Genomic DNA, 18467 nt, shown 5'->3' on the forward strand with positions numbered 1-18467 from the left:
AAGATTGAACGAGCCAGGAATTGCATGTGGAAGTTAGCAACAAAATAGAAGGAATGCAGCTCATTGAAGATACTGGAGCCTTCCTTCCTGGACCCTGACCTAGATAGTTCAGAGGGAGGGAAATAAAAATTCTCTTGTGCTTTTTAAGGTATAGGTACAGTTATTTTGGCACAGGCAGTCTATTCTAACACTAATATATACTTAGTGGCAGAATGCAGGCATCCTGAGTACACTGAGGGGGTTGAGTCTGGGGAACTTCAAAGTGCATTGTTGGGTAAGAGCAAAAAATCAGGTTTGGCTGAAGAGAACAGAAATATCAGATTAAAAAGAATGGACTAGATCCTGTGAGCCCTCTCTAGAGGCTTAGTATCTCATCACTTCATCAGGTGTGTAACTGAGCCGAGACTGTTTAGGCTATTTTGTGCATGTGCTATTTAAGTAGGGCTCACTCAACACCCACCCAACTGACTTCCCCTGCCTTTTACTTTGTAAAGGCTGGAAAACAAGTATCAAATTCCTAGCCTTCTTTGCTACTAGAGCTGGCCAATGAAACATAGGCTGCAATTTCTGAGGGCTTCCTTCTTGGATAAAAAGATGATGCCTCTCTGAAAGGCTTTTGACTTTTGCTCCTTCCCTTCTTTTCTCCTGGAATGCATCTATGATGTGTAGGGACATGGCAGCCATGTTGTGACTTGGTGTGAGGCCAGACGCATAAAGACAGCAGGGTGAGAGAAGGGACCTGGTTCCTTGAAGACAGCCTCAAGACAACAGCCCTAGACTAACTCCTCTGGATTTGTTATGTGAGAAAAATAAACTTCTTTCGATCACTTTTTTGCTACGTGTATTTATAATAGTCACAGTGGCTCAGAAAAAAGACTGTGAAGTCAGAAGGATAAAGGTAAGTCCCACATCTTCCCCTCACTAGCTAAGTCACTTAACTATAAATCTCAGTTTTCTCATCTTTAAAATAGTCATAGCACTTACCTCAGGGATGTTGTAAGGAAGGACTCGGCATGTAAAACGATCAGTACAATGTTACATTTGCACTTAATGATTATTACAAATTCAGTTATAATGGATAGCAAATATTACCCTTTAAAAATTAAAAAAAAAAAAACCCAAAGTACCTTTTGGTGCCTAGACCAATGAGTTCATAGTAGATGGTCTTTTAATATTCACTGAATATGAATGGTAGGCTCTCAGTCATAATTCTGCCAGGCTCAAGAACATGTTTCTTATGAACAGTAAATATAGTTTGTCTTCTCTGGTCCTAATTTTGCTTCTCAGATCATTTTAGTATTGTCTGACCATATTACTGCTTTTTAACCTTCTTGCAAGTTTCCATTGCTGATTTTCACTACCATTCCTTCACAGACACTCATCACAATATTGAAACTCAGATCATTAGAGGTTAGCAACATTCCAGCATTGATGGAGAAACAGAGTGCCAGCTCTCTTTCCCCGACAGACACCGACTTAACAACCATATATGGACCGAAATACTTTTGTGAGAAATTCAGAAGCCCATTAAGAAATTGCAGTACCCTGGGTGAGAGCAAAGCTGAGGACAGCCACACTGAAGCGGGTGAGAAGAGCCGTTTTCTGCTACTACCCCCCTCCCAGGCTAGTACAGCTTAGCCCCTGGCTCAGTTTCCCCATCATGGGGACTAGGGGGAAAGAGGAGAGTGGAAGATTCAGCCAAAGTTCCAGCCTTTTGAGGGCTGCTTGAGTGACTGGTCACGCACCCCTACTTGGAGTGCTGATGGAACCGGCATGGTTTGGCACCAGAGAGCCTGCCGTGCCATCAGAGGCTGGCGTGGCTCTGCACAATCAGGACGTGCCCAGCTCGAAGCTTCATCCTTGACAGGGAGGAAGAAGAGTAGAGTGTGTGTCTGGTTTTCCAGCTTTTTGGATGGCTGCACAAGGGACTGGTTTGTGTTTTGCCTGACTTGGGGTGCTGATGTACTTTGGCTGCCTGGGGGCCAATGAGAAAAATGGGCAGTGGGGTGGCTTCCTGTTGTAGCAACAAAGAACCTGCAGTACTGCAGACAGACACCAGAAGGAGGAAGAGGTTATGAGCTCCTGAAAAAGGCACTGGCAACCCTCTGGAGTTGGCAAATCACACACACAAGCCCAGAGAAGTTGCAATCCCACCAAAAGGTTTCAGAGGACCCCAGCATCTATAAATGAGCTCACTGATGGTGCTCCCCTGTACGAAGCTAGAAGAGGTGGCTGTTTTTTACAAATGCATAAAACCCAGCAAAAAGTCAGAAGGCATGGGCTTCCCTGGTGGCATGGCGGTTGAGAGTCCGCCTGCCGATGCAGGGGACATGGGTTCGTGCCCCGGTCCACGAAGATCCCACATGCCGCGGAGCGGCTGGGCCCGTGAGCCATGGCCGCTGAGCCTGCGCGTCTGGAGCCTGTGCTCCGCAACGGGAGAGGCCACAACAGTGAGAGGCCCGCGTACCGCAAAAAAAAAAAAAAAAAAAAAAAAAAAAGTCAGAAGGCACACAAAGAAACATGGCCCATTCAAAGGAACGAAATAAATCTCCAGAAACCAACTCCAAAAAATGGCAATCTAAGAATTACCTACCAAAGAATTAAAAATAATAGTTTTAAACGAGCTCAATGATCTACAAGAGAATGCAGACAACTAAATGAAATCAGGAAAATGATGCATGAGCAAAATGAAAATATTAACAAATAAATAGAAACTATAAAAAAGAACCAAACAAATTCTGGCACTGAAGAATATAATAACCAAATTGAAAAATTCACAAGAGGGGTTCAACAGCAGACTTGATCAAGCAGAAGAATCAACAAAGTGGAAGACAGGTCATTTGAAATTATGCAGTCAGAGAAACAAAAAGAAAGAAAAAAGTGAAGAGAGCCTAAGGTGCTTATGGGACACCAGCAAGTAGACCAGAAGAAGAGAGACGGGGACAAAGAGCTGATTTGAAGAAATCAATAATGGCCCCAAATTTCCCAAATCCAAGGAAGGAAATTGACATCCAAATTCAGAGAGTTAAGCAACATTCTGCTAGACTGGAAACCTGATGACTGATTATATTTTTAATGGCCTTTAAACTAGTTTTATTATTCAAGTGAACGTACCTACTAGACATCGTAAAGAATCAAACCTGCAGTGCTGTTATAGTGTTCTGTTTGCGTAAGGGTGAAAAGGAGAAACAGGCCCAGGGGAGAAGATTATAGGAGGGGACACTTTCCCCTCAGCCCTAGTGAACCCCTGTGACAGTATGTTAAGGTAAGGGGAAATATCCAATCCAGACTTTAGAATGATGGCTATGATGCAATTCATAACCTCTTCCTTTAAATAAATATTCTTACCAAAGAGCCAAGAATGCCTTGAAATCACTAACTCTGTTCTGAACCTTAAGCATCTTGCTGTTCTATGTGGTTTTTCAAAGTTATATGCTATAAAATATCAAATACTCTCGAAAACGTAGTTCATAACCTCTTGTAGGGTCAGAGACCCCTCTGGGAGTATGATAAAAGTATGGACCTTAGTACCCTAGAAAAATGAATCCACACACAAAAGTTAACATTAAATCTCAGAGGTTTTACAGCCTACATGAAGTCCACCTTAGAATGCCTTACATATCTGTGGGGACCCCAGGTTTAGAAAACTTTGATGGAAACTCTGGTTGCTGTTTCCCCATGTCTAAAGTGAAAGGGTAAAATAAATCTATGTGGTTCTTCCAGTTGGGAATAAATGTGCAATCGAGTACAAAGTCTAATAACAAACCAACCAATTTAGGGTGCTTGCATAGGGAGTGGGGTAGTTGGTAAAACACTGAAAAGTGAGAAACAACTTTTGTAGCTTGTTACAGCAAAAGGAAGATTAAAACTAGAAAATGAAGAGGTCATATTACTTGCTATTCCTTAATAACAACCTAAGTGTGGAACACATGTGTGTATTTTTACAGCAGAATTCTGAAAGTCAACAAACAAGAAGAGAGCCAAATATACCCTGAGTACCCCACCGAGAAACCATCAGTTAATATTACATGGTGCTGTCATTCAGAACTAAGCAAACGTTTATTGAATGTCCAAGGTACTAAAAAGGGAGTCTGTAATTTTGTTAATTAAATGATATTTCATATTAATTTATGAATCATGCTTTGGAGTTCTCTACGTCACATGTGGATAACTTTACATTAATGAAAAAGTATACATTTTATGTATACATGGAAAGATTGGAAATTTCCTTCAATAACGTTTATTCTTTACAAAACATATAAATAAATAAAACTATTCAACTTCTAAAGGATTACCACATTCAAGAAGAAGGTATTGCTATCACCATTCTAAATAACGGGAATGAATCCCGTTCCTTCACCTTCCAATTCTACCGGCAAAGTGAAAACTGAACTGAAATTAAGTTGGACTGTGACATCATTGCCAGGGATAAACACAGGCATTTTCAAACATGGAACGCTGGGCCCCCAGAAAAGTGACAGAGAGGAATCTACTGAGTCTTGCACTCGGGCACATCTTTTCCAGAGGAGGCATGCCAAGGACCTGGCTGGGGATCCACAGTCTCTGCTCCAGCAATTTGTTCTTATGATAGGGAAAAAAAAAAAAAAAAAAGAAAAAAAAATCAACAACAAAAGTAATCTTAGTAAAAACATACACAAATCCCAAATACAACTAAAGTGAAAAGGATGTTTGGAGTAGAGATATAAGAAGAGATGTAAGAAGAATGAAACACAGCACTTAAACATGGTTCATTATTTTGCTTGTTAAAAAACTATATTTCACTTCAGCAGAGTTGAAGTTTTTTTTTTAATAGATCTTTATTGGAGTATGATTGCTTCACAATAGTGTGTTAGTTTCAGAGTTGAAGAAGTTTATTCCCCATTTTCTCATAAGATGAATTGTTAGAAAAACCATATTGTACATAAAACCAAGAAGTAATAAAGTCTTATTTGGAATTCATCAATTTGAGATTCAAAGTGAACCAAACACAGATTAACTCAGATTTCCTCTAGTCCTATTTTTAGGGGAAAAAAAATGGTGAGCTGTACAAATACTATGTATTTTAGAGAATATTTAGCCATCTTTAAAAAGTTTTCTTTGAGCCTTTAAAAAGCACTTCAACTGCATCTATTTGTTTATAAACAATATTTATTTTCAAATTATTATATTCATGAAAGTAAATCTAGAATAACTGGTCTTGGAAATTATCTTAGGTGTTGAGATAATATAAATTTCCTTTTATAATTAAAAATTTTTGAGATTGATATTTTACTAATTCAAGCTGAGACTATGTCCTTTAATTCTGAATTGGTCAGTTTTTGATTTATATATCCCTCCAGACTACTCTTTTATTTTACTTAAAAATTGTACCAGGGCTTCCCTGGTGGCGCAGTGGTTGGGAGTCCGCCTGCCGATGCAGGGGACGTGGGTTTGTGCCCCGGTCCGGGAAGATCCCACATGCCACGGAGCGGCTGGGCCCGTGAGCCATGGCTGCTGAGCCTGTGCGTCCGGAGCCTGTGCTCCGCAACGGGAGAGGCCGCAGCAGTGAGAGGCCCGCGTACCGCAAAAAAAAAAAAAAAAAAAAAAAAAAATTGTACCAGAGAGATCCATGTATTGATAAAAAGACTTAAGCATTTTTATTTGAGGTTGGATTACTTCATATTATGCATGTGCCTTTGGCACTGTCAGATAAAAATCAAAAGGTGATTATAAAACTTTATCAGTGTTTGAATAGACCCTTCTAAAATTGTGTGTGCGTGTGTGTATACAGCAAAAGTTCCACAGAAGTGTTAGCTAATGGAAGGTGCTCAAATGTTTGTTACATACTGTTCAATGAAGTGAATAGTTCAAAATTTTTTCCAAATTGCGTTGTTCCTTCGTTTATCTCTAACAGCACTGTCAGAGTGCTGACGTGATCCAATTTTGACATGTAGTTGATGAGAACGGACTGATTCCTCCTTTGTCACAAAGTAGAGTTCTCATAAACCCCTGTAACCTTTGCTCAGAGCTTTAAATGATCTCTGGCAGCTGCCTCTCTTAATGTACAGTTTTGTTGCTTTAGGTTTCTACAAGTGCATAAATACACTGTCACAAAGGGCTGTGGCCATACACACGTGGGCACACGATAAATGCTATGTGGTGAGAAAGACTGAGAAACGCCATTATTAACAGAGCTTCTCCTGACATGTTCCCCACCTCTGTGTGTAGCACCTCCGCAGAGCTGGGGGCGATCCCTGACTCCATCCCAGTCCATCTGATCAGGCACCTAGCACTGCTCATTTTGCCCCCAAATCTCTCCCATTTGTCCACGTCTCTCCATCCCCATTGCACCTGCCCAGGTGCATGCTGTCACCCTTGCCCAGGCAACTGTCAAACTCTTGCTCCTATGATTTGTTGGTTACCTAACATCTGAGGTAATGTTTTCAAAATTTACAAGTCATCACGTTCCCCTGCTATTGTTTAAAGTCTTCCAATGGCTTCCTCTATATGCCTACAGGATCAAGTTTAAATTCCTTTACACTATCTACAAAGTCCTGCATGTCTGGCTCTGAGCTCTCCCTTTGGCTTCACTGACTACATCCACAGAAGCCTGTGTTCCTTGTGCTCTGGCCACAGCATATTTCTTTCAATCCTTCCCCTGACTGTGGTCCCTCCTACCCCGATGGCGGCTGTCACTGTCCCATATGCCTGAAATGCTTTTCCCTCCCCTTTGTTAAGCTAACTCACATTAACCTCCTAGATCTCAGTTCCCTTTTTCAAGGAAGACTTCTGTAATATTTAAAAAACAACAACCTATTATAAGTCTCATAGCCTTTTGCACTCTAGAATTTTACTTTTTTTTGTTACTTGATTACTGTCTATACCTGTTAGACTGTAAGCTCTAAGAAGGCAGGGACCATATCTGGTTTTGCTTATTAATGTACCACTAGGGTCTAATAAGTGACACAGAGTTGAAATTAAAAATCCTGTTGATTAAATGAATAAGTAAATGATACAAGTCTATGATCTGGCTTGTGTAAAATGAATATAATACTATTGGAAATACTGGCCCATTGAATTGATAAGAAAGTCTTTTTCAGTAAAACTGGTTTTGTTTATAAGGTAGTATCTTTATGGCCTTGGGAGAGTTGCTTGTCCATTCTAGGGAAAAGCTGAGGGTTTAAGAGGCAAACTTGACTTGGGATTGTTTTCCTGCATTTCTAAGGAAATATTTTCAGATTTGATTTGCTAAGCAATGACTCACAAGTAGAATTTTTACATACCAAAGGAAAGAAAAAAAAAAAAAGGCTTCACGTGGGGTAAAAAGTGACAACTGCACTTCAGAGCTGTGCTTTGGAGAAACTTTCTCCCACAGAAACAGCAATGAAGTCTGTGCTCTGTGAGCCCGATCAACGACATCCTCTCTTGTCTACACTTGCCCTGTGGGGACCACATATTAAAGAGAGGTTCCAACCGTTATCCGCCCCCTGTCCCCGCCCCATTTCCAAGCAACCAGTATATTTACCTACCTGGGCAAAGGCCTAAATTTGAGTTATCAAAATAGTGAACTGGAGGAGGTACTGGCAAAGACTTTGATCGGCTATCAAAAAACCAAGATTTTGGCGATTCCTTTAGCACAGGATCTTGTAAATTCCGTTCCTTGCACTGAGATGACATATGTTGTCTCTTTTTAGAGGCTGTTCCAGTCACTTTAGGAGACTTTGGAGAATTCTCACAAGTTACTTCTTTGTGAGCCTCTCTTTTAAGGGTTCTCTCCTTCCACGTTTTGACCTCATTGGAAAGATGCTGATTATTGCTTAAATGTGAGGGGTCAGGGCGGGGCGGGGGTGGGGGTGGAGGTGGAGAAAAAAGGAGACCATAAGACTGCAATTCCTGCAACGTACTCACGTTTAAGTTAAAAAAAAAAACTGCTTTAAATTGTGGTAAAATATACATAACCTATAATTTACCATTTTATCATATTTATAGTTAAGTTTCAACCTAATGCTTCCTGTTTGGACTGTTTCCACAGTTCAGAAAATGAAATGAGGTCAGTATAATTTAAGTAATTGTAGTAAACCTCCGTAATCATGGAGTTTTGAAAAGAAAGCTCAGAGCATGACATCAGGTTTTTAAACAAATCAGTGATATCGTCCAGAGGTTTATCTGTTGATAATTTGTGGCCATAATTTGATAAATCAGTCTGGGTAGATGATTCTAATGTACCTTTGTTATTTTAAAAGAAATAATTCACGGTGCTTTTCTGGATTAGTTACAGTCTTGCTTCTCATAGGAAATGCCACCAGCATTTATCCAGTTTCTCCAGAGAGAACCCTGGGCAACCATCCTAGGGGCCCTTCTCTCCTTTGTGAGCCAAGTCTGTTGATACAACCTCATACTTACTTCTCAAATTCTTTTCCTTATTTTTATCTGCATTGGCACCATTCCAGTCCATGCCAAAATTATCTTTTGCTTGGACAATAATAAACAGATTCCTAAATTGGGGCCTCTTATACTGTGATGCTATCTGATCTCAGCAGGCTTTGGCTTAAAATCCTCCAGTGGAGTTAATCCTTCCATTACATTTAGGATACCACCCAAACGTCCTCCCAATGACCTTTGGGGCCTGTGTAACCTGGACCAGTTACCTCTGGCATCTCATCTTGCACCTCACTGTCTCAGTCTCTATGCCCTGGCCACAGTGGATGTCTTTCAGTTCCACCAGCTGGTCACTCTTCCTGACTCAAAGCCTGTGCACATGCTGTTCCCTCAGCCTAGAAGGCTTACCCACCTCTCCTTTCACCTGGCCTAATTTCTAATCATTTTTCACATCCAGTCTTAAAGATCAGTCTCTTGATCACCACCCCTCCCCATACCTAGATAAGGTTTGATCCCTCTGTGATATACCCTTTCATAATGTCCTATTTTTTGTTGTTGCTGTTTGCTTGATAGCACTCATTACAAAGGATTAGTTATTTGTGGAATTATTTGTTTAATGCCTATTCTTTTCCTCGTCTCATTGGTAGAGGTTAGCACAAGATTCTAGTCTTTGGTAGAAGCCAAATAATTAAATTTGTCAGAACTGTTTTTAAAGTAAAACTAAGTAGACTACGATAATGGCCCTAAGGGGTTCGTCCTTGAGTAAGAGCCTCATTGACTTGGGTATATGGACCTGTGGTATATTTAAGCTGTTCCCTCAAAGATCTTTCTTTACTTCCTAGTTCTTGGCTTAGTTAAAAATAGGTCAGTTGACAGATAGCCAACATCTGGAATGGTGCTACCATATTCTTATGCCTTTTAAAAAAGACATATTTTATGAAACTTAAAAATTACTTTCTCCATATGTGTGAAGGATTGCCAGCTGCAAAAACTATTTATGTATGTGTCTATATCATCCTACCCGACATGTAAGTATAATTTCTATATCGTGTGAGCAGATCTTACCTTAACAGCTCATTCTTTTGCTTTATTAGCTGTTCATTTTGCTGCTTTAGTTTGGAAACTTCCTTTTCCAGCCGTATATGCTCACTCTTCAGGATAAGAGCTTTCGTGCTTTGTACAATGCCACTGCCACCTCCACAGGTGAAGGGTTTATTTGAAGGCTGAGGATCAGCATGTTCTGATACCACTGTGGGAGGCAAAAATACAGACAGGTGATAATTTTAGTAGTTCCAAATAAAGAAATAAAGAAAACATTATGAAAGGTAGTAAGTCACTATAAAAACCAGTACACCACCATCTCCCTGGAAGTCATCCTTGGCCACCTCCTTCTCCCTTAACCTCACACGGCTATTTGCTCATCAATTCTAAACAGCTCTCGAATCCTCCTGCTTCTCCCCACCCACCAATTGCACTCTCATAATCCTGCTGAGATCATTCACCATCACTGTACTAGTAACAATCCTCCCCAGAGCTGTCCTCCATTGATCTATCTTTCTATAGCAGTAGAATCACCTGGCGGGCTTCTTCCTACAGTGTGTGTGGGGTTCACCCCCGTCATTCAGTGCATCACAAGTATTCAACACATACCTGTTCACAAGATAAACCTTAGAATGATATTAGAGCATATATTATTAAGTATTCTACACTGTGTGTGTAAAAGTAATGTAAGGAACTGTTCTGTAAATTTTAGATAAAACTGCATACAAATGTGAGGTGCTTATGAAATAGAATAATCCACTGGGTCACTGACGATTTATAAAAGGAGGGTAAGGTGTGTGTGGGGAAGATACTCAATGTCCATTTCCTTTTGAATTATTCTGAATTCAGGGACAATATGTATCTGAAAGTCACTTACAAATCAAGAGTAATTATCCTGACCCTTCTGTAACAACAAGGAATCCTCAGTTCTAATTTTTTTTTTTTTCAGTACGTGGGCCTCTCACTGTTGTGGCCTCTTCCATTGCAGAGCACAGCCTCCGGACGTGCAGGCTCAGCGGCCATGGCTCACAGGCCCAGCTGCTCCGCGGCATGTGGGATCTTCCCGGACCGGGGCATGAACCCGTGTCCCGTGCATCGGCAGGCGGACTCTCAACCACTGCGCCACCAGGGAAGCCCCTCAGTTCTATTTTTATCCCTTGAAGTTTTACAGATAGGAGCTGTGATCATCTTTAACACTATCTCTAATTCTTTTTTTTAAATGAGTGGACAATAATACACACAAATATCATCTTACATTTGCTTGACCTTTAGAATTTTCAGTGTGCATGCACACACAACTTTTAGTTTGATCCTTATTATATACACTGTCTTCAGGATTTCACACAGCCCTTAAGTGAGGGCAATCAGTTCAGAGGCCTGTCCCTGACTGCTAGTTCAATGCTTGTCTTACTATACAAAGCTGCCCCAAGTACTGTTCAGCATTTTCTCTTTTCAAATGAAATATAAGAGATAGAAATACAGAAAAAGGTATAGTTTGAGAGATATATATGCAGAAATTTGATCATTAAACTTGAAGACTGTTCCTAAGATAAATTTCAAAAAGTTTGCAAGTATGCATCAACTCTATATTTTCAGTATTAAGAACAAGTAGGATAATATCTAGTTATTTTTACTGTGAACTGATAATATTTTTACTGTGCACATGGTTACAATCTATTAAGACATGTGCTTGTATTTTTATTGGGAAGTGTACTTCTACCCTGATAGTTAAGTCATTCTTTTACAGTGCTGAAGATATCTTCACTAATAGGTGAAGATCTGATTAGGCAAAAGTAAAATTTGTATTTTCTAAAAATCTATAATGGATAGACAGTTAAGATTACAGTAAACTAAAGAGATGTCACAGGATAAAAATGAGCCCAATGAATTCATTTTAAAAATAGTCTTTTCTTGGGGCTTCCCTGGTGGCACAGTGGTTAAGAATCCACCTGCCAATGCAGGGGACATGGGTTCGAGACCTGGTCTGGGAAGATCCCACATGCCACAGAGCAACTAAGCCTGTGCACCACAACTACTGAGCCTGCGCTCTAGAGCCTGTTAACCACAGCTACTGAGCCCACGTGTCACAACTACTGAAGCCCGTGCGCCTAGAGCCCATGCTCCACTACAACAGAAACCACCGCAATGAGTAGCCCGCGCACTGCAACCAGAGAAAAACCGGCATGCAGCAACGAAGACCCAACACAGCCAAAAAAATAAAAAATTCTTTCTAAATCAGTGATTAACTTAGCTTTATTTTTGACTATCATACCTATAATAGCAGTCTTCAAAATATGTAAGTGTATTGAAGTAAAATGGAAAGATCGGGAAATATCAGCATTTTCTACTTACTTGAGGTATCTTGGGCCTGTTGATTTCTTCTAAGATTTTCTCTCAACAGCCTTATAACTTCTTTTTGATATTCCACAGTGGCTTTTGTTGAAGCGATTCTATTAAGAACAAGAGAAATATGTAAAAGCCCAGAAACTAATTTTTAATGAAGGAATAAACACAACTGCTGTCAAGAATTTTCTAAGATGACACATCACATAAACACAATGTCCTGGTAGCAGTAGATGAGCCCTCATGATACCTTCCTGGTATCATGCACCTCACAGCTATAACACCACTAAATTGGAAGTATTCTGTTTGGTTGCAGCAGCAATTTTTTTTTAACATTGAGAAATCAATTCTTTTTAAATTTCTGGAAGCCCAATAGCTATTAACTGGATATTGTGTAAAATTATATCTGGGGGCACCATAAAATAAATAATTGGTCTGTTACCATGAGGTCCTAGAAATACCTTGAAGGTACAACAATTACCAGAGCATGAAAGCAAAAAGCAGCTTCCTTTCTACATTGTCAGGAAAGCAAACCCTGGCTGCAGCTCTGGTCTAAGGTGATACAGTCAAAGGTCAAATTCTACTCATTGTTCCCTGGTAGAGACATTTTGTGAACTGTTTGCTTAAGCATTAATCAGCAATGATAAATCAGCAATGATACTCTGCTTTTCTTAGAGGCTGACAGTATCTGCTGATTCAATTCTATAAGTAAAATTGCTTTTTATAATGAAGATCTTTTTTTTTTTTTTTTTTTTTCTTTTTGCGGTATGTGGGCCTCTCACTGTTGTGGCCTCTCCCGTTGCGGAGCACAGGCTCCGGACGCGCAGGCCCAGCGGCCATGGCTCACGGGCCCAGCCGCTCCGCGGCATATGGGATCCCCCCAGACCGGGGCACGAACCCATATCCCCTGCATCGGCAGGCGGACTCTCAACCACTGCGCCACCAGGGAGGCCCATGAAGATCTTAATAGACCTAAGTTTCACTTCTTATCACCGGAGGCCTGGTTAGAATGAATGAAGATTCAGAGTGCTACATTTTAGGCAAAATTAGATATCATCATTAAATATTTATTAAAGATTTATAGGAAGAATTAAAAGTGGTAGGAGCCAGAAGGGATCTTAAGAAATCCTTTAATATAAACCTATCCTTTTATTGATTATGAATGAGAGGCCCAGAGAGATTAAACAGCTTGTGTAAGGTGATATATTCATTAGAGGCAACATATTTCTAATTTAGTTTCCCTGACACTGGCTAATGTTCTTTTCATTATGCTATACCACAAAGAACTTGAGGCATGCTATTACGTATATAGTACTATATATAAATAAATCAGTAAAAAGAGGATATGCTCTTGGGTATTAGGTATTATAATTTAAAAGGAATTACAACTTTTCCATAAAAACACAATGGGAAGAACAAATAAAATTAAGAGAACCAACAGAGACCTTAGTCAAACTGCTAAATACACCACAGGTTCTTAACATTTACTTTCAAGCATAAAAAGGATATTTTAAAGCTATTTAAATATGATTGAGCAAGAAGCTTCCAAAGACATAGTGTGTTAGTAATCAGAATTGTGCTTATTTTAAAAACTTTGCATAGGTAATGAGAATTTAATAGATTTAAAATCTGTGAATGTTTGTATTTATTTTTTTAAAAAGCAATAACAATATTTTCATATATTTAAAAAAGTTAACTAATGCAAAGAAGTTTATATAGTTTTGAAAGGAAATTTAAGCTTTTAAAGTCATGTTCAATTAAGGCAAAGACATACTCCTTTTCAAAATCCTTGGCATTTTTCATCTTCTCTAGGTCTATTTTCACCAGCTTTGTTTTGAGCTCTTCAATTTCTTCTTTATAGGGCTTAGCTCCTAAAGCAACTTTGTCCTAAATTTTTTAGAGAAAAGAAAAATAAAATAATTTTAGAGCAGTTCTGAAGAGTTGTTAACTGCCTTGATCTGGTAGAAACATTTTAAAACAGCAATCTTCAAATATATAAAAAAGCAAGGAAGGCACAAATTTTAACACTGAAATGAATAACAAATAGATATATGATGTGAAGTATAATTTGAAGCTCTTGGAAGCTAATACGTACTTAGAGAACATATAACTTTTGTTTCTTAGAACAATTTTTTTCCCAATTAAAAAATCTACCTAAACAAATGAAACAAAGGTTGAAAACAATGAAATGGGCAGATGAAGGTTAATCAGGAAAATGAAAGAAAAAGATGTCAGAACAGCAATATAAATATCAAACTAGAACTGAATTTAAGGCACAAAGTATTATGTAGCATTGTTGAGGATATTTTGTAGTCAGATGGTTCAATCCAGTGATATATCTACTTTCTACTCAGAGAAAAAAAATCCATATATAAATCTTTTTTTTTTAATGAATAGATTTCATTTTCAAAGTAATTTTAGGCTTATGGAAAAATTGAGCAGAGAGTACACAGAGTTCCCATAAACTGTACCCTCCCCCTGCCCCAACTCTCCTGTTATAACATAACATATTAATGTGGTATATTTTTTACAAATGATGAGCCAATATTGATACGTTACTATTAACTAAAGTTCATAGTTTACATTAGGGTTTATTGTTTGTATTGTATATTCTATGGGTTTTAACACTTGTATAATGACGTGTGTTCATCATTACTCTACCATACAGAATAGTTTCACTGCCTTAAAAACCCCCTGCACTCCACCTATCCATCCTTCCCTCCCTCCCCTTAAACTGTTGGCAATTACTGAACTTTTTACTGTTTCCCTAGTTTTGCCTTTTCCAGAATGTCATATGGCTGGAATCATCCAGTATGTAGCCTTTTCGGATTGGTTTATTTTAATTAACAATACACATTTAAGATTCCTCCATGTCTTTCTGTGGCTTGAGAGCTCACTTCTTGTTACTGCTGAATAAATTGCTCTTTTTATTGCTGTACCACAGCCACACAGTGGAATACTATTAGATATTGAATACAAAAATAAACCCATCTAAATAGGAACCCAGAGAGCTCTCTATTCCTCTAGGCTTTCCCACTCCAACCCCTATAAAAACATCTGTACACACACAATGACTAGCAAAGACTAAAAAGATGCAAAGCTTCTAAAAATGACAGATGCTCAGCTTAAGGAGGTTGATGACTGGGTCAGATGAACCCACTGTTTGCTCAGTCAGAGCACCAGTTCAATACCCAGGCCTTCTGGACCAGACACTGATATCAGGGACTCCCTGGGCATGTGTCTGGCTGAAATGGTGTCAGTTTCCTAAGAAACTGCCAAACTTTCCTCTGAAGTAGCTGTACTATTTGCATTCTGCCATGATGACTGAGTGTTCCTGTTGCTCCACATCCTCACCAGCATTAAGTGTTGTCAGTGTTTTGAATTTTGGCTGTTACGGTATTTTGAGATACCATAGGTATGTAGTGTTATTCTTGTCATTTTGATTTTCAATTCTGTAATAACATGATATTGAGCATCTTTTCTTATGTTTATTTGCCATGTGTCTGTCTTCTTTGGTGGGGTGTCTATTCAGATTTGTGGCCTGTTTTTTAATCGGGTTGTTTGTTCTCTTATTATATTTAGTTTTAAGAGTTCTTTGTATATTCTGGATAACAGTCCTTTATCAGATATGTTTTACAAACATTTTTCTCCCTATCTATGGTTTGCCTTTCACAGGGCTAATGTTTTTAATTTAAATGAAGTCCAACTTATCAATTTTTTCTTTCACGGATCGTGTTCTTGGTGTTGTGTCTAAAATAGTCATTGCCAAACCCAAGGTCAGCTAGTTTTTCTCCTATCTTATCTTCTAGGAGTTTCCTAGTTCTGTGTTTTATAATTAGGTTTATGATCAATTGAGTTAATTTTTGTGAAATGTGTAAGGTCTGTGTCAAGCCTTGTTTTTTCGCTTGTGAATGTGCAATTGGTCCAGCACCATTAGTTGATAAGATTATCCTTTTCCACTGAACCACTGAATTGCCTTTGCTCTTTTGTCAAAGATCAGTTGACTATATTTGTGTGGGTCTATTTCTGTGCCCTCTATTCTATTCCATTGATCTATTTGTCTATATACTGTTTTAAAAATTCAAAGAACTCCAAAAACAATTATCCATTTATGATATCAAAAAAAATTTTAAATATATTCTACAAGTGCAGAAGTTACAGTAACTTTTTACCACAATATAATGAAATAAATTAGTCATACATAACATTGTTTAAAATAATTCTTACGTAAAAAAAAATCAAAATTGGAAATACTGCCTTAGAAATGAAAGACAATAAGAATTCCATATTTCAGACGTTTGGCATGTGATGGAAGCTGAACTCAAGACATACCGATCACCTTAAATAGTTTTTCTAATAAACTGAAAGTATAATTTTTAGTTAACATGATCTATTTATCATCTATATTTTAGATGGATTCTGTTAAGAAACTTTCCTTGTTCTACCAGAAAAAGAATTCCTTTGGGAGTATGAATTAAATTACATCAAATTTAGAAATTAATTTGGGAAAAAATGATGGATGTACAGTATTTAGGTTCCAAAACAGGAAATGGCAAGTTTCAAATCTTAAACCACACGTTCTCCTATATTACTCTTTGAAGTTCTGTTGTTCCTTTCATATATGTTTTCCTCATCTTTTGTTTACTCTTCAAACACTTTATTTTAGATTCTGTGGCCATTATAAGATTTTTTTCCTATTGTGTACGATGTCCATAAAGTTCTAGTGCAGTTGAAATTTTTAACAAATTCACTGCTATTTGACATAAACAATTTGTAAAGATACAACAGAGAAAAAATATAAAGATTTAAATGAAATTGTTAATGATTCATTTGTTCAAATTACTTTCTTCCATATTCCATTAATAAACCCTACATTATATTGGATAGGTATTTTCAAATAGTGGTAAATAGTTTTTTATTTTTTTATTATGCCAACTCTTGAGTTACATGCAAAAGATTGTATTTCATAGAATATTTATATAATACACAGAAACAAATTTTTCAAAAATTCAAACTGTACAAAGATTTTTATGGATACCCTGTATTTTGCTTTCTTTCCCCAAGGGTGCTGTACAAGCCCCCCCAGACCCCGCTATATTATCTAAATGGTTACTTCTGGTATGCAGTAAAGATACTTGTCTCTCCATAATATAGGTATCAATCTATACTGAATGTGAAGTTTGCTGCTCACTCCCTCTTTCTTTATGCCCTTTCTTCACTTATATGAGGAAATTAGAACCACTCTCTCTTGCCCCCCACCTGCCCCTCTTTCTCTCTTACTCACGCCTGCTCCATCTCAGTATCTTTTAGTTACTCCACATCTCTTCTCCATATGTTCATGCTCCCATCTAGTCTCATGACTTTTATATGCTGACAATTCCCCAAACTTACACCTCAAGTTTAGATCTCTCTCTCTCTCTCTCTCAGACTCACATATCCGACTGCCTAAGACATATCTCATATCTCAGCTTGGGTGTCCCCAGTAGGCATTTCAAATTCAACGTGCTCAAAACTGAACTCTGAGTCTGTTCCCATGTTTTCAAACTTGCTCTTCTGGCAGTCTTTTCTATCTCCATAAATGGCAAGTCCTTTTTCCAGTTGCTCAGGCCAAAAACTAGGGAAATCATCTCCGACTCCAAGAAATATGAGAGGAAGAGATGTGTGCCACTTCTGGGCTAGAGCCTTTGAGAGTAGAGATTTTAAGATATTTTAGCTTCTCCATCTTGTCCCTTTCTTGTTAGCCCAAGCATGGACAGCTTACAACCTGGCTTTAACCACTAAGATGAAAACAGCACCCAAGGGCGTGGCAGAGAAACAAGATGGGAGAAATGTGGGCCTCTGATTGATCATGTGGACTGAAGCCTTCCCCCAACCTGGAATTTACGCTTTTATATGAGTTAGAGAAATAACCTTCCATCTTATTTGAGCCATTGCATTTTTGGTTCCCTTTGCTGTAGCAGCTAGCATGTCACACTAACGCACCCTTCTGTATTCTATCTTCAAAGAGCAATTTTTAAAAAATTAAGTAAGATCATAATATCCTTTAGCCAAAATCCTCTGATGATTTCCCATCTCACCCAGAATAAAAACCAAAGTAGTCTGCAAGACCCTTTATGAGTTGATTCTCTGCTACTTCTCACCTTATTTCCCACCTCTGTTCTCTTGCTCACTCTGCTCAGGAGACAATGGCTTTCTTGTGGTTTCTTAAATATGTCTAGACTGTTTCTGTGTTGAAGCCTTTGTGTTTGCTATGTCCTTTGCCTAGAAGGCCCTTTCCCTACCACATCACTCACCCCATCACTTCATGTCACCTTAAAGGTGTGGCTCTCCTCAATGCCCTTTTATAAAGTCACATCTCTTTCCCTTATACCCCAACTCTCACTCAGTATCCATGTACCCTTGTCTGGATTAATTTTTTTCCATTGCACTTTTCACCATTTGACACACATATATACTTCATTATTTTCTGTCTTCCTGAACAAGAACATAAACTCCTTGAAGGAAGGGAGAAACTTCTATTTTTTTTCCCATTGCTGTATACATGGCATCTAGAACAATGACCAATACACAGCAGGTACCCAAAAATATTTGTTGGAAGAATAAAAATGTGGTCATTTAATTATTTGAAATATTAAAAAATTACTATCAAAAATTCTAATGCCTCACAGTTGATTTTCTTGGTTTTTAGCTATACCAACAATTGTTGAGAAAAAAAACTGAGATTA

At 38.4% G+C, this 18467-nt stretch overlaps 1 protein-coding gene across 6 annotated transcripts in view; it reads right to left on the bottom strand.

The window, feature by feature from the left end:
• Positions 1–4036: 4036 nt before the first annotated feature.
• The window catches only part of CENPE (centromere protein E), a 73687-nt gene continuing 59256 nt past the window's right edge, over positions 4037–18467 (bottom strand). For all 6 annotated transcript variants that reach the window (XM_060104426.1, XM_060104417.1, XM_060104409.1 and 3 more), the window contains 5 exons: positions 13517–13629; positions 11752–11849; positions 9424–9607; positions 7509–7795; positions 4037–4581 (listed from right to left, as the gene is read on the bottom strand). In XM_060104426.1, the coding sequence (XP_059960409.1) occupies positions 4490–4581; positions 7509–7795; positions 9424–9607; positions 11752–11849; positions 13517–13629 (774 nt within the window). In that variant the 3' untranslated portion in view covers positions 4037–4489. The remainder of the gene's footprint in view (positions 4582–7508; positions 7796–9423; positions 9608–11751; positions 11850–13516; positions 13630–18467) is intronic.

This window comes from Mesoplodon densirostris, chromosome 1, assembly GCF_025265405.1.
Source record: "Mesoplodon densirostris isolate mMesDen1 chromosome 1, mMesDen1 primary haplotype, whole genome shotgun sequence".
NCBI classification, from domain to species: domain Eukaryota; kingdom Metazoa; phylum Chordata; class Mammalia; order Artiodactyla; family Ziphiidae; genus Mesoplodon; species Mesoplodon densirostris.